The sequence below is a fragment of the Pseudopodoces humilis genome, chromosome 1, assembly GCF_049639895.1.
Source record: "Pseudopodoces humilis isolate 2021_Gansu_Grassland_sample_001 chromosome 1, ASM4963989v1, whole genome shotgun sequence".
Lineage (NCBI taxonomy): Eukaryota > Metazoa > Chordata > Aves > Passeriformes > Paridae > Pseudopodoces > Pseudopodoces humilis.
In genome coordinates this window covers 106,873,179-106,888,768 of record NC_142200.1, presented here as the reverse complement: position 1 = coordinate 106,888,768, position 15,590 = coordinate 106,873,179, and the positions used below count along the sequence as shown (strand labels likewise).

General features: G+C 47.1%; 1 protein-coding gene across 1 annotated transcript; it reads left to right on the top strand.

Annotated features, from left to right (window-relative positions):
- The first annotated feature begins 1,214 nt into the window (after positions 1-1,214).
- Positions 1,215-15,366, top strand: TGM4 (transglutaminase 4). Its single transcript, XM_014248452.2, has 14 exons — positions 1,215-1,367; positions 5,197-5,376; positions 5,503-5,606; positions 5,927-6,056; positions 6,670-6,788; positions 8,144-8,251; positions 8,791-8,965; positions 9,461-9,599; positions 9,847-9,950; positions 11,184-11,435; positions 12,090-12,437; positions 13,778-13,947; positions 14,408-14,544; positions 15,025-15,366. The coding sequence occupies exons 1-14, from the start codon at positions 1,352-1,354 to the stop codon at positions 15,164-15,166; spliced, it is 2,124 nt and encodes a 707-aa protein (XP_014103927.1). The 5' UTR covers positions 1,215-1,351; the 3' UTR covers positions 15,167-15,366.
- The last annotated feature ends 224 nt before the right edge of the window (positions 15,367-15,590 follow it).

The following is a 15,590-nucleotide window of genomic DNA, read 5'->3' as shown; positions in this document are numbered from 1 at the left end:
GCACATTGTCTGGTGCTGACTGGTGAGTGATGCTTGCTGAGAACATTGGTGGTTCAGGTATTCTTGCAGATGTCCTGCGACATTATGGATGTGTGCTGCACCCTCAGTACCCTGTGGTGCCCTCAAGTGAAGACACCCAACATACACCTGCCAGCAGGCAGTGACATGCTCGAGGGTGGCATCTGCTAACTCAGCTCCTCGTTTGCACCAGGGGAAACAGTCATCCTAAAGGAAATACCTACTTACCTAAACCAAGGGAGAAAAGTCGGTGCCTTTGAAGGCTTCCACAGGGAGGTCCTTTTTAGGAAGGACTTGCATTTAGACATGGCAGCCTTGCAAGCAGAATTCTACCTTGCTGAAATGTGGGGTGCTGCCGTTGAGGGAGGCATCAGGAGGCTGAGGCTGCTCCCACAGCTGAGCCACCTCTACATTTCTGGGTGCCTGGGGACATTTGTTTCTCTTTCTGGACACTGTGCCCATATCACTGGCAGTCTATATACCACCAGCTCTCCTCTCTGTGGTGTAGACTCATCTCTCCATCTTTGGTTGCCCTGAGGACCAGGGTGGCAGTGGGGCCTGTGGGGTTGAACCATGTCCTGGCAGAGACCTCTGGCATAGCTGTCAAAGAGCAGCCGGCAAACAGCAAATAGCTCCTGTTCCACCACATTTCCTTCTCCTCCTGGACATAACCTGATTCTCCTCTTTCCCACTCAGTGCTCTCACTGGGCTGTCTACCTTGATGTTCACCTCATCCTGTGGGGACGGGGCCAGTGGTTCAGTGGGTGCTTCAGCTTTTCAACCCATGTGTGTAAATGGGATTTTAGCTCATAGCTCCAAGTATTTCTGTCCCAAATGTGATGACAAAAACCTCATTAACTTAAAAGAATGTTAGACTGGTCCTAATGGGGAAATCTGTTCTCCTAGGGATTAAATGTTTTTGGGTTTCCTTGTAAAGTTATCCCTGGAGTTGCAGTCCTGGTGACCTGGATATTAGGGCATAGGTAAATTCTTGTTACTCACCTAGCCTGTGATTTTAGTGTTTGTCAGTGAAGGGTCTGTCCACTTGTCATCTGATTGTGCAAATTCACCTTCCATGTGAGTCGGGATTTAAGTTTCGCTGTTTTTCAGGGTCTGACTATGTGCAGAGGGAGTTGTAGGCATTTTTTTTTTTTTTCCACGGGAACTTCCTTTCTCGAAACACCACCCCTTGGCAGTGGACCTGCTGACACCTCAGATAAAAAGGGCAGCCTGTCTTCCTTCTGCACACTCAGAAGCAAGTGGCAGAGACTACTCAGGAGCTTGGAAGCTGCTGGCATCACACGCATCGCGAGTAGAAACTCTAACAAGAACCATGTTTGGCAACATTGGTGAGTTTTTAATGCTCTATATGATATGTTTTAATGCTTGATATGATATGTTAGGTGTGAAGTTTGGCAAGTCTCCTGCAGGGAGTATGGCAGCTCCAGAGGTTCTCACCCTTCTGATTGCCGTGGGTGACACCTTGAGAGAAGAAGTTGTGGTGACAGCACTGCTCACAGGGGATCAGTTTGCTCTGGCTGTGCAAATTCTGTTTTTGACAGATTGGTAAACTAACTGCAAGACTCATCTCATTTTTCATCACTGTTCTTCAGCCTGTAGACATCTGGTTCTGTCAGTGATAATGGAAAAGAAATGCAGCTCTTTTAAAGTTGTACCACATCAATGTTAAAAGAATTGCTTTTTTTCAGGCTACTTTATCATGTAGAGTATTGCTCATTAGTGATGGCTGATAGCATCTGATGGAAGTTTCAAAATAACGAAAAGGAGGATTTATTTGGGCTTGAGCTCTGTCCCATGGCTGTCCTGCCTACCCTGTAGTCAGGACATCCTGCACCTGCCTTGAAAGGTGCCTGGGTCACTCCTGCAGAGCTGCTGAACCAGAACCAGCCCGGCTGGTCCAGCCCCAGAATGCCCAAAACCCCTGGGGTCTTGGATGTAGCTGAGCAGATGCACATGTGGGCTGGGTGGTGCCTTCTGCAGAGTTGGGAGCAGGTCTCCAGAGCTTTCAGGAGGGGAGGGGTGTTCTGACACCACTCTGAGTCCCTCAGTTTCAAACCTCTGTACTCTGAGTGTGGATGAGCTGAAATTTTTCCAGGAAGTCTTGGACATCAGCATCTTTGGGATGCGATCTCACATATCTGAGATGTGCATGAGTGTTTGCCTGGGGGCTGAGCAAAAATCAGGAGTAAATGCAGGTATACAAATTATGCTCTCTCTTGAAAAACTACAGTTCTCATCCCAATTCCCTTCTGTCCTTCTGAGCAGCCTTTGTTCCCACTGAAGCCAGACATACTATAAATACCCTGCTCCATACTGATAGGTTTTTAAACCCCATCACCTCCTCATAATAAGGGGGAAAAAAGGCCTCACATACTTACCAGTGCCAAGGTCTTATATGCCCATCTTTGATCACTGTTCTCTTGAAGCTCTGAACAGCTCTCCAGGCAGGCAGGCAGCAATGCAATGGAGCTTGTGGGTTAGCATCGGAAGGAGCTCTATAAAGAATAAATCATTCCATAGAATCACAGAATGACTAGGTTGGAAGAGACCCTCAAGATCATCAAGTCCAACCCAGCCCTAATACCTCAACTAGACCACGGCACTGAGTGCCACATCCAATCTTTGTAAACACATCCAGGGATGGTGACTCCACCACCTCCCCAGGCAGATCATTCCAGTACTTTATTATTCTTTCTGTGAAAAACTTTTTCCTAACATCCAACCTATATTTCCCTTGGCATAGCTTGAGACTGAACTAGGAGACAAAATATTGCCTTGAATTTTTTTTTTCTATTAAAAAGGAAAAAAAAAAATCTGACAGCATTTGAGGTTTGGGTTTGCTTCTGGCCTGGTCCAGGAGTGAGCACAGACAGGACTGCCTCTCACAGCCTGAGCCTCTGTCCTGTGAGCAGGCATGTTCTAGGTATAATCAGCTCTTCTATAAATCACTAATTCCCGTGCTGGCAAACCAAGCTGCCTGCAGGCAGCTGGCCACAGGGTGTGTGGGGGCCCAGCTCCGTGCCCAGGGCGGGAAGCAGGGCTGGAAGACAAAAGCAGCAGGTGAGTGCTGCCCAGGCAAGGTGAGCTGTGGCCAAACCCCCTCAGATGTGGTGATGGGTGCGCCACTGGCTCGCTCTGAGGCATTCCTTGGCACAGGGCACCGTGCCAGTCAGATCACAGGGTATTATCACAGGTGTGTTTGCACAGGAATAAATGCAGTGCAATTGACGGGCACTGCTGAGTGGAGACTGGTCTTTGGCAGAGTGCTCAGCACGGTCAGACTATATTACAGGGCAGCTGTTGTCAGTGTATCCTCCCTGTGCATCCTCAACAGAGGCTGGCAGCACTGGTGATGTCCAGAAATGGGACGGATATGCAGTCCCTAAGTTAAGAAATGCTGGAAGAATGGATTTCCTAGGGCCCTTTCCCACAGCTATCCTATGTGTTCAACTCACACATCCCTTTGCAGCCCTCTCCCAGGGGATCTTCTCAGCCCAGCACCAGGGTTTTCCATAAAGAACAAGGTTGAGCAGCTTTAGTGTTTGGAGATTTCTTAATGCTGAGGAAGATAACACTTCCTCTTTGTTCTCAAGAGGGTTAAGCAGCTAGTTCCAGCTGAAATTTTTTGACAAAAATGCACGCACACCCCATTGCGCAAAACATCAGCCCAAGGTTGGCAACTGGCATGCAGCAAGCAAGAAAAAGCACTCGAAGATTAAGGTGGTTAATGAAAAATGCTGGTCAGTTTTAAGTCTATTTTTTGTGCCACTTATATATTTTATGTAATTAAGATAAATATGGTTTATATATTTACTAAGAAGAAATAGAGTAGTAGTCTAGTGGGGATCCACGGCTGGTCGGTTCTGTTTACTCAAGGCTGCAGTCACTGCACAGCACAGGCTGCAGTAGGAAGCGTGCCACTGATTTCAGCCCGCCCTGGGACTAGTCCTGCATGTGGCATCTCTCACGCCACACCAGCAACCAGCAGATTCCAGCCTCTTCAGCATTAGGGATGGCTCTTGTTGTTACTCCAATTTACATGGTTGCCAGGTACCATGCAAATCTGTCAAGACATTTGGTGAATTAATCTCTTCAACCATTATGCTTTTGACTTGGTGATATCAAAGTTACCGTAACCCGTTTTTGCCTCTCCCATGTCTTCATCTGAATCACTCATGAGAAGAGTGCTTATGAGGTATTGTTACTCCCTACCAGTTCACACAGAATGCTCTAGCTTTTCCTGTCCCAACTGGGAAGCCAGCCAAAACCTCATGCAGTGACCCCCCAAATCTCCATCATCACTCAAAGCTGAGGGCTTTCTTTTTGCTCAAGTGTATCACTGGGTTGTGCCTCTCAGAGCTCCACTCCTATGCCACAGCCCTGAGCCACAAGCTACTGGGAACAGAGATGCTGAGGCTTTTCCTGGCCCTGCTCCCATCCAGAGTTGTGGGACAGGAGGCAGTCATTTTAAATACTCTGTCTTAAAAATCAGCTGCTGTGTTGGGAATGAACGGGAGCAAGGCACCTGTGAGGGGTTTTTGCTAGGGAGTAAATCTGTGCAGAAGCCAAATGGGAAAAGCAGCAGTTATCATGAAGGGAGGCAGTGCTCTGTGATGAGTGTTTTACAGCAGTCCATCCAGAGCAGGGACAAGCTCCTGCCTTGCCCTCTGACTATCCAGCCCTCAGCTGCTGCAGCATGATTCTGCCTCCTTCTCCCTCCATGTCTGCCCAGGGAGTCTGAGGTTCACCTCTGGGTATTTTTTTTTTTTAATTTAACTTTATTTTATTTTATTTTATTTTATTTTATTTTACTTTATATTTTATTTTATTTTATATTTTATTTTATTTTATTTTATATTTTATTTTATATTTTATTTTATTTTATATTTTATTTTATTTTATTTTATTTTATTTTATTTTATTTTATTTTATTTTATTTTATTTTATTTTATATTTTATTTTATTTTATATTTTATTTTATTTTATATTTTATTTTATTTTATTTTATTTTATGTTGCCTTATGCTAGATCACTTGTTACTCTAGATATTTTGATGACTTACAGGGCTACATTAAGAAGAAGAAAACTGTCTCTACTGAGAAAGTAACCATCAATCTTTTCTTTTTCCTTTCTCCTTTTCTCCTAATGTCTTTCCAGAGTCCAATCTGAAGGTCACTGGGATTGACTTTCTGAAGAGCCAGAACACGCGGCAGCACCACACGGATGGCTACAACATCAAGAACCTGGTGGTGCGGCGCGGCCAGCCCTTCCAGGTGCAGGTCAGCCTCAGCAGGGAGCTGAGGGCTGCCGACAAGCTGTCCCTGCGCTTCACCATCGGTAAGCAGGAGTCCCTCTGTGGCCACCAGGCAAAGCCAGGGAGCATCCAGCTGCCTCTTCCTGGCACTGCACAGGCACTGCAGACCTGTGCAACCCTCTCACATATTGCCCTGGGTTTGCTTCTAGGTGAAAATCCTATGAAAAACAGGGGGAGCCTGCTGTCGCTGAAACCGGAGCGGGAGGATTTCACTGGGTGGAAGATCTCAGTTGTCAAGAAGAATGGCAAAGAGGTAGAGCCTGTGGGCAAGGGGTCCAATGCCCGGTACTGAGCCCATCAGAAGCTACAGAGCAAAGCATCCTCATTCCCCTGTCCTGCTTTCCCTTAGTCCTATGATTTCAGATGGGCAGCAGCCTTGTCCTGCTTGATTCATTGCTCCCCCCATGCACAGGCAGGCTTTGCCCTATCCCACTGCCTTCCCCTCTTTCCCTGCAGGGACCTCCATGGCCCCCAGCTCTGCCACTGGTGCCAATCCTGTGGCACCATGTTTGTGCCATGCCTGTGGTCATGGTGGGATGTCCTTCATGCTGTCTCTCCTTGTTGCCTCCTCAGTGTCTGCTGTCTGTCACCAGCTCACCCAATGCCCCTGTGGGAAAATACAGCCTGCATGTGAAGACTGGCACTAACATTTACAAGCCTGAAAATGGTGTCATCTACCTTTTGTTCAATCCTTGGTGTGAAGGTGAGTGGTCCTGCTCAGTGGAGTGATAATTACTCCTTCCAGGGATTGTCCCAGATGGAGCTTTGCCTCGCATTTTCCCTCCTCTCTTTCTTACATACATTTCTTTTTTCCCATAAGACACTGTAAGCAGCATCCTCATGGAGCCAGTGGGAAGCTGGGCAATAGCAATGAGCCAGCTCCTCATTGGATATCCTGCAGTGCTGGGATGTAGAGGGACATCTCTCAGTCACATCTGTTTGCACCTCTGTACCATTCCTCACTGTTTCCCTGAGCCAGCCAAAGATTAACTGAGAGAACTGGGTTGGCTTGAGATCCAGAAAAAAGTTCCCCAGTTCTCTCTGCTGTCTACCTAGTACTCTACAGTGTTCAGAAATAAGATTTTTGGAACAAGAAAAGAGTGGTCACATAGCAATGGACCTAGAGGGGAAAATTAAAGATTAGTCTTATTGGAAATTCTTTCATGATAGGAGCAAAGAAATGGGAATGCTGCATGGTCATCTGTTGGTGTGAATGTTGCAGATCCTTGGTTACCCCAGTTTAGCTTCCCACAGAAAATTCCAAATAGGGTGTGCAAACTGCCTGACATCTGAGGGTTTGGGATTTTTTTCTCCAGATGATGTTGTCTACATGGCCAATGAGGCACAGAAGAATGAATACGTGCTCAACGACACCGGCTGCATCTATGTTGGGTCTGCATACAACATCTATGACAGGCCCTGGAATTTTGGGCAGGTGAAACAGAGCTGTCTTGTCAGCCCCATTACCCTTCTTCATCCCTTTGGCATGAAGCCCATGAGTAGCTCAAAGTGCTGGAATGACCCTGCCAGCTTCACTGGGAGGGCTCACTTGCTTAGAGTTATCTATGTGCCTACATATGTTCCCCACCCACAGCTGGAGAACAGGGTTTAGTGGCACATGGATGGTTAGATCATGTGACCTCCTGCTAAAGGATGTGGAAACTGGGAACAGGGTGTTACTGATTGAAAGAATTTCCATAAGGGAAATTCCTGCACTCATGCAACTGTAGGTCTTGTTAATCCGCTAATGAGACAGGGGGAGGGCTGATGGGGAAAAAAATATGGCTTAACTGTTGCATCATCATCAGGAATGAAAAGGGTAAAATTACTGGCAGAGGTTATCACCTTTCAAGTGGTGCCTTCACTGACAGCCGTGTGCAGGACACAGTCAGCCACCCTCTCAGGAAGGGTGTTCCTGCACGCTGCCTCTGAGATAACTCCAGGGGAGAATGTCAAACTGGCTTGGGCTAGAGATAAAAGGTGGATGCAAGAGCAGATTTATTTGCACCCTGTAGAAAGCAAACAGGAACCCAATCAGAGTATCCTGCACCTTATCCAGACAGAAATCTCTACCAGAAAATGTTCCAATCCAGGTTTTTTTTTTTTGTTTTGTTTGAGAAGTCTACAATTTTTGCAGGATATCTGCAGATATGTATCTGCAGGACAGACATAACCCAAATAAGTTTTACACAAAAAGGGCCAAAGGGCATCATCTGTAGGGCTGTTCCTATCCTAATATTTATTCTGCTCTTAAACAATGAGAATTGATATTGATATTCTGACAAGCTTCATTGGATCAGATGTTTGACATCTTTCTGAACTGGCCCTCAGGGAGCTTTATCAGCAATTGCTAATTAGAAATCTTTGCTATAATAATTAGCATTTACGTATGTTTCTTTTTTCCAGGGTTCATTTTATACCTATGTCAATAGACTAATTATTAGTAGAGATCTTAAATGTCCATTACTCTTGTGAGTAATTTGCGGAGTTGTAGGGACACAACGTTGGTGACTTTTGTGCACAGGAGTAAAGATTGCTGGGTCAGGTTCCAATTCTGTTTGCAAGACACATGAGACAGGCTTTTGTCTTCCAAGGCTGGGATTAATTTTAGCCCTTCTTTGGAGAGAACAGCTTTGGGAAGCCCTACAGCCTTGGAAATTCAATATCATAAAGGAAGTTTAGAAGTTAGACCTAGTCATACATTTTCCTCCAAATACATGCTTTACAGTGACAAGCAAATTCTGTTTTAGAGCAGCATATAAAAATATCTCTGTTTTCTCCCCAAAACAGTTTGAGGAATTTGTCTTGGATGCCTGCATGTATCTGCTGGACAAAAGCAAGCTCAGTCTGAGAGAGAGAAGGGATCCTGCAAATGTGTCCAGAGCCATGTCTGCTTTGGTAAGCCTCTCTCTCAGTGAAGTGCTTTGCCTCTCCATATCTTCCCTCCTCCTTGCTTGCTCTTCTTTCCCTGGGACCATGAACACCATTTCAGGAGGCATCTGAAATAGATTCCTTTGGGAAACTGCAAGCAAAGAGGCAGAGGCATTTTTGGGTGGTGGGAAGAGGCAAACAAAAATATAGCATGTTCCCATCTTCAAAGCTTGCAGCTGCTCCAGTGGTTGTCCTTCCTCATTAGTTGTGTTGGTGGGGGCAACACAAGGGTTGTGTTTTGGGCAGGTAACTGCTCTCTGTGGTGGGATCCTTTTGGAGCCCTGTGGTTTAACATACAAGATGCAGAGTCAATTTTTACTGCCCTGAGCAGAGGTGCCACCTCCCTCTAGATATGCAGGTGGAGGCTTTCTAACCAGGGGAGCCTCCAGCCAGCACCAGCAGCCTTGATGGGTCCCACATGGCAGTGGGAAGCCACAGGGTAGGCCAAGACCCTGGGGTTTATTCAGCTTCATCCCTTTATTTTTCTCCTTTGCGTGTGGCCACAGGTTAATGCCAACGATGACAGCGGAGTCCTGATGGGGAACTGGTCAGGGAATTACACCAATGGAACATCCCCTATGGATTGGATTGGGAGTGTCACAATTTTGCAGAAGTACTACAAAACAAAAAAGCCGGTCTGTTATGGCCAGTGCTGGGTCTTCGCAGGAGTCCTCAATACAGGTGAACAGTGACCCGCCCCCCTTCTCCCACACCCCGATTACTGTGCTAGTAAAGCCAAATTACTGTGCCTCTGAGCATCAGAGGTGGCAGGGTCTGTCTGTAAGGAGAGGCTGAGGGAGCCAGGACTGCCCAGCCAGGAAAAGAGAAGGCTCTGGGGGATCTGATCTTTGTGTGTAAATACCTGACAGAAAGGAATGGGACACAGACAGGCTCTTCTCAGTGATGCTCAATAACAAGACCAGAGGTGATAGGCACAGCCTGAAATATGGGAGCCTGAAACCTGGGAAAACAGCTTTTTTCACTGTGAGGGTGGCCAAGCACTGACACAGGGTGTCCAGAGAGGTTATGGAGTCCTTGGAGATTTTCAAAAGCCATCTGGACACAGTCCTGAGCACCTGCTCTGGAGGACCCTGGGTGGGCAGAGGGGTCAGATGAGAGGATGCCCACCAGCCTGAGGGATTTTGTGACCCTGTGTTTTGTCTGTCTGTGCTGCAGTCATGCGTTGCCTGGGAGTGCCATGCCGCTGTGTGAGTACCTTTGACTCGGCCCATGACACAGAGGGGAACCTGACAGTTGACATTTACCTGAATGAAAAAGGAGAAAAGCTGAACTCGCTGTCCTTCGACTCTGTCTGGTACTAACGCTTCCTACACCCTGTGCTGCCTTGCAGTGCCCATTTCCCACCCCCAGCAATTCCTTTGAGAATTTCACTACTGCTTGGGGTTTGCTGCCCAGGGGAGAGAGAGAGAAAGCCAGGGGTTTCCCAGGGTTACCTGCAAATACCCATTAAATCTGCCCTTACTAAAGGATTAAGGGAGGAGATCGTGACTCTTCGGACTGTAACAACTCACTCCTTTTCTTTCCAAACCAAATGCACGCAGGAACTTCCACGTGTGGAATGATGTCTGGATGCAGAGAAAAGATATTCCAGATGGGTTTGATGGCTGGCAGGCAATTGATTCAACCCCTCAGGAGCAAAGTCAAGGTAGGATTTGCCTAGAAAGGCCCTTCTGCAACTCGTGAGGGAGGCAGGGACATTTTGTGTGAAAAACATGCTTCCCAGACAGCAAACCAGGTGCTCTCCATGCACAACTTCATGCACTGGGGCAGTGACACTCTAAAGCAGTAGGTCTCATTCCTGCCACCTCAGCCCAGGATGGAAGGAATAGAATTTCTTGGCAGGCAGAAAAACAATGTTGTAGGAGCATGAATGTTGTTTCAGAGCACATCTAAGTAATTGAGGTCATGAGCCTGTTCATTGGTAGATGAGAGGAGTGATCACCAAAATTGGTGACTACACTCTCTGCACAAGTTCAGGGAATTTGAAACTGGAAAAAACCCAAAAGGTTAATCCTCAGGGAAGCACAGAAAGTGGAATATTGCCTAGAGATCAAACACAGGTGTCAGGATGCAGTTGACTTCGTAACCTGATACTGAAATTGAAGAAGGAAGAAACTTTCTAGCACAATTTTGAAGCATTAGAAAGCAGGTATTCATTATTGCAGCATGCTGGACACCCAGAGGCTATCTCCTCTAATTGGGTGTATCATGAAACTTTACAACAAGGTATTTATTCCATTATGATCATGCATATTCATTAGAGTGTACTTCCTGGCTAAAACATAAACATCACTTCTCCTAGAACTAATTTGCATGCATCTGCCTCTTACTGGAAGGCCTTTTATGGTCCTGGAGGGTTGTCTGAAGGGGTCCCTGGTGGTCGTACTCATGGTACCGATGACCTTGCCTTGAACTTCTCTTAGGGCACGTGCTGTGGCTTCTTGTCACATAAGTTTGCCTCAAATTGCCTCATTATCTGTTTATCCACTGATTCCAGTTACGTTTAGCATCCTGTGTGGCTGCTTTTGCATTCTTTTATCTACTTCTTTAAAACACATTGCCCTTGTATGGAGAAAGCATCGTTATGTTCCGTTCCTCTTATCAAACCAAGCTGTGGCTTTCTAACCTTAAAATAATCTAAGTGAGGGGAAATATGCAAAAGCTCCTACCAGGCCTTGGTCATCTATTAAAAAAGTCCCAAGCAGCTGTGGGAGAAATGAGAGGTTTTGGAGTTCATTACTGAGTTGGAGGACTGTTTACTGCTAAGTATCAACTGCCATGGCCACAGATTCCTGCTTGAGTGTGTCTGAGTGTGGAGCAAAAACTGGAGTCACTGCTCATGTTTGGAAAATCAGCTGGCGTTGAATGCCCTTTCTAGGTCGTTTCCAGTGTGGCCCATGCCCGGTGAAGGCTGTCCGGGAAGGAGATGTGTATTTGCCCTACGACAGCAAGTTTGTGTACGCAGAAGTGAACGCTGACAGAGTCTACTGGGTTGTCAAGAAGGTGAATGGCAAAGACAAGTACTTCAAGGTTGGCACCGAGACCCGAGACGTCGGCAAGAAGATCAGCACAAAAGCCGTGGGGCAGAACAGACGGGAAGACATCACCTGGGAGTACAAGTACCCCGAAGGTAACAGCCCCCATCCTCTAACCTAGTGCCAAAGAGGAGACCCCGACCATGCAGGTCACCCCACAGCATGTGTTGCTTCCAGGAGAAGACTGCAGGAGTAGCTGCAGTGGCAAACATAAGGCCTGGAGACCCCCGGGAGGCAGCACTGCTCCCGGCCATCCTCAAGCCCACATGACACCTATAGGCTGCTCTCCAGGGACACGAGCAAGCTTCCAGACAATGAAAAAAACGGGCTGAGTGATGGACCTAGTCATCACAGTGACATTTGCTTTGTTTCTTCATTCTTCTCCATTTTGTCTTTCCATTCCCCAAATCATATTTTGGGGGGGGGGGGGTGTGTGTGTGTGTGGAAATCCCATATTTCCTTCCCACAGTTCTCAAGGTCCAGCTATGTTGTCCTAGACTGTTAAACCCTTCTCACTGAGGAGGGAAAAAATATCAGGCTGAAATATTTAAGAGTATCCATCCTCTAAAGTCTTCCAGTCCAGAATCCTGCAGTGGTAGGTGGTAGCCTAAACCAAGACTTTGTCCTGAGCAGAGGCTGGAGGTGCTCTGACATCCTCGCTGCTTATCAGCAAAAGGATAAATAGAGGGAAGATAGCTCTGGGTGAGGAGACTGAGATACAGCTGTCACTCATATTTTTCTTCATCCAGGCTCCAAAGAGGAAAGGATATCTATGCAAAGAGCTATCAGCTTCCTACGCCCTTCGGGATTGATACCTCGTTCAGGCTATGCTTCGACTGTGCAGACACTAAGTGGGAGCAGCCAGCCTTTGGTCCCAAAGGAGCCAGCCACCAAGACTGGGCTCCACATTGAGATAACCAATACAGAAGCTTTGCATCCTGGCAATCCCCTTGAAATGGCCATCACAGTGAAGATCTCTGCTCCTGGGAACTGGACCGTTGACGTTACTGGCTCCTGCCAGCTGCAGTACTATACTGGGAAAGTTCAGGCCAATCTTGGAACTATCAAGGAGACCATCAACCTAGAAGGCACATCTGGTAAGCACAGAAAGCTCTCTTGTTCTGTAGACTAATTTACTGTGGCGGTCTGGGGTTTGTAGTGGCTCCACTACAGACCAGGGTATGGCTCTGTACTTTGTGAAGAGCAGAAATTGCCTGCCTAGAACCTACCTCCCTCTTAACTGCATTTGGAAATCTCAGTTAGACTGGGATCCCTCTGTAGCAGGGACCAAAACACAAAGGCCCCGTTGCAGCCTCAAGGAGGTGGTTAGAAATACAGCAGTGTGGGCTGGCAGAAGTTTTCATGGCAGGAGTGAGATGTGCTGAAACATCTCCCTCTAGTCCTCACTGTCTAAGCATCAAAGATGTCACCTCAGGCTTTGTGTGCATCCATGTGGATCTGATCCCTCACAGAATTTAGATGCCTAGAAATTTCAGCCTTTTTTTTGCACTTGTGTTTGCCACTCTGATTTGGCTGGTGGTGATGCTGGTGAGTGTTATTTTCTAAATTCTTTGCCCAGGCAAATTCCCACATCATGACTGCCTGCCTGCCTGATCCCTGGAGCTGTTCACTGCTGTGCTTTGCACATCTTTGAGTAACCTGAGTTGCATTTTTGATCCCAAGCAATGTAACTGAAACTTGCTAAACAAAAGACTAACGAGCGATAAAAAATTAGCAACCCTTGCTGATTCCTAGCACAAATCACTCACAAAAAGAAAGAATAAAAAAAAAGTAAAAAATAAGAAAAAATCTTTGCTGTTGATGAGTGCTGAGCGTTTTCACTCATATACCGTTGCTGTCAAAATGCAGCACGACGCAAAGGTAGTCCCATATATACATGCATACATATATACACTTAGGGAAAAGGACAGGTGTTTTTGGTTTTATTGCCAGAAGCCAGGAAGCTTTGCAGCTGAAGCAATGTCAAGCACCAGCACTGCTGACTTAGTGACTTTTCTGAGCTGCTAGAAGGTTGTCCAGGCAATAAAAGATAAAATCTGAACTGAAAGGAAAGGCAGCAATTTTATAGCAGGTAGAGGAACCCTTGGGGGTGCAGGCTTAGATGTACCCAACCTTCTGCTCCTCTGCCTCCTCCTGAGTGCCCAGGCAGCCAGGGATGAGGGCTGCTGAGGTGCTGGATGTGAGCCCAAGCCAGTGCTTGTCTGAGCAGAGAGATGGTGGGACTCAGCCACCTTTCCCATGGGCTGCATGGGCCAGGTACCACCCACCCAGCCAGGGCTTCCCCCCACAGGAAAGCAGGAAGGTCTCAGCAAAAATGGCTCATGCCACACCTTGGGACACCAGCCACCAGAGCTGACTTTGCCACCCAATTCCTGGGTGTGTGACAAAGCATCAAGTTGTGTTTTCATTCCTGCAGAGATGCAGGTCCCCCTGAAAATAGCACCTGATGCATACATGAAGACGCTGTCCTCTGTGGAAGATGAAGTGCTCATCCTTGTCACTGCCATTGCTGAGGTCAGGGAAACAAATGACAAACTCACCAAGGAGACCTCCATGAGATTCGAGTATCCCCCCATCACTGTCCAGGTGAGGCAGCTGCCAGCTGGGCTCCTGGGGGACAAGGGTTAAAGCTCTGCTCACTGCAGCACCATGGTGGTGGTAGCATTCCCAGGGGGATCTCCCAAATGGCTGCCTCCTGGGATGCTCAGTTCTTGGCATCTTATTTGGCTAGTCAACATTCATTTGAAGGTTGAAAGCAGCCATGAAATTTAACTTTTATTATTGCCCCATCTAAAAGGGGAAGCAGGGGCTGCTGGAGGGAAAGGGATGGGAGAGGACAGTTTGTACAGGGCCTGCCTCCAAGCCCACAGCTCTCCCTGCTGAAGGAAAAACATGTTGAGAAAACAGCTTCAGGAGGGTAGAAAGGTTATGAAGGGGGTGTCCCCCACCATGCTGGTGGTGAGCAAACCATCAGCAGCTCTGGTATCTTTATTACCCCTCTAATCCCCAATATTTGGGTTTGTTTCTGTCTTTCCTCCTCTGCCAGATGCCAGAAACAGCCCAATTGTACAATGACTTCACCTGTGCATTCATCTTCAAGAACAAGCTGAATGTGACCCTGGAAAACTGCAAGCTGCTGGTGGAGGGCTTGGGCTTGTTTAAGATGACAACATTTGAGCAGGGGTAAGGAGATGAGATAATTAAATGCCCATGGCAGGGCTCTGTTCTGTTTATATTTTTTTAATATCCTTAAAGAAGTAGTATGGGGATCTGGAGAAACAGGGACCTTTGCCAGCTGTGTTTGAAACTGCATTTTGGCCAGACAGACCCACACAGCAGTTGACAAGCTCAGGGCAGAGGAGCATGACAGGGGCTCCCCCCGTGCTCCTACTGTTCTTCCCAATAAGTGTGAACACAGCTGCTTCCTTCAGAACTGACTGGTGTTTCAGCAGTATGGGGAACTCTGGGGAAGGTCCCCAGGATCTCTGGGACCACCAGGCAGTACCATCATGCCAGGCCCCATTTGCTGCAAATTGGTCATGGGGGAAGGGGAACAACCACCCTGAACACATGCAGTGACTATTTCTTTAAGAGAAATTATTCCAAAGTGGCAAATAACCCTAATTCATGCTGGGACTGTTTTGGTTTTTCCTTTGTCTTTAGGGATATAATGCCTGGCAGAATCATGAAGTCTGAAATAATATGCACTCCAACAAGACTAGGAGAGAGGAAAATCGTAGCCAAGCTGATCTCAAACCAGATCAAAGGGATCTCTACAGAGAAGGCCATCACCATCACCGAGTAGGATCGGTGCCTTGTCAGCGTGCAAATGTTGGCCTTGCTAAATGTATCACACCCCTGGGCACTCCTTCCCTTCTTGCTTGCTGCACAGTACTTTTAAAGTAAAGAGAAAAATGCCATAAAGCTAAGGGAATTAAACTGGCTTAAGGGCACAGTTGCATTGATTGCAGTTAATTGTGATTCAATAAAGGTTGTGAAAATCGACTGTGTGATTTGGTTTGATGATCTTGTCACATTGGGATGGCTCTGAATCCACAAGGGGGTGTTCTCATCTCAGACCAGGGATGGGAGCTCATGTTGGTATCAGCTTCAGCCAGAGATGGGTGTGAGCCTGGGAGGGGCAGCAGTGCTGTGGTCCTACATGGAAGGTCACACAGGGACCTCACTGCACCAAGGGCTGCTGTGCAGCTCAAGGAACATTGCAAGCA

What these genes read in the sequence shown, in the direction of transcription:
- TGM4 (XM_014248452.2), top strand. An exon ending in GTCCCTGCGCTTCACCATCG is followed by an intron (nt 5,377 to 5,502) that starts GTAAGCAGGAGT and finishes GTTTGCTTCTAG; the next exon opens with GTGAAAATCCTATGAAAAAC. An exon ending in ATGACAACATTTGAGCAGGG is followed by an intron (nt 14,545 to 15,024) that starts GTAAGGAGATGA and finishes CTTTGTCTTTAG; the next exon opens with GGATATAATGCCTGGCAGAA.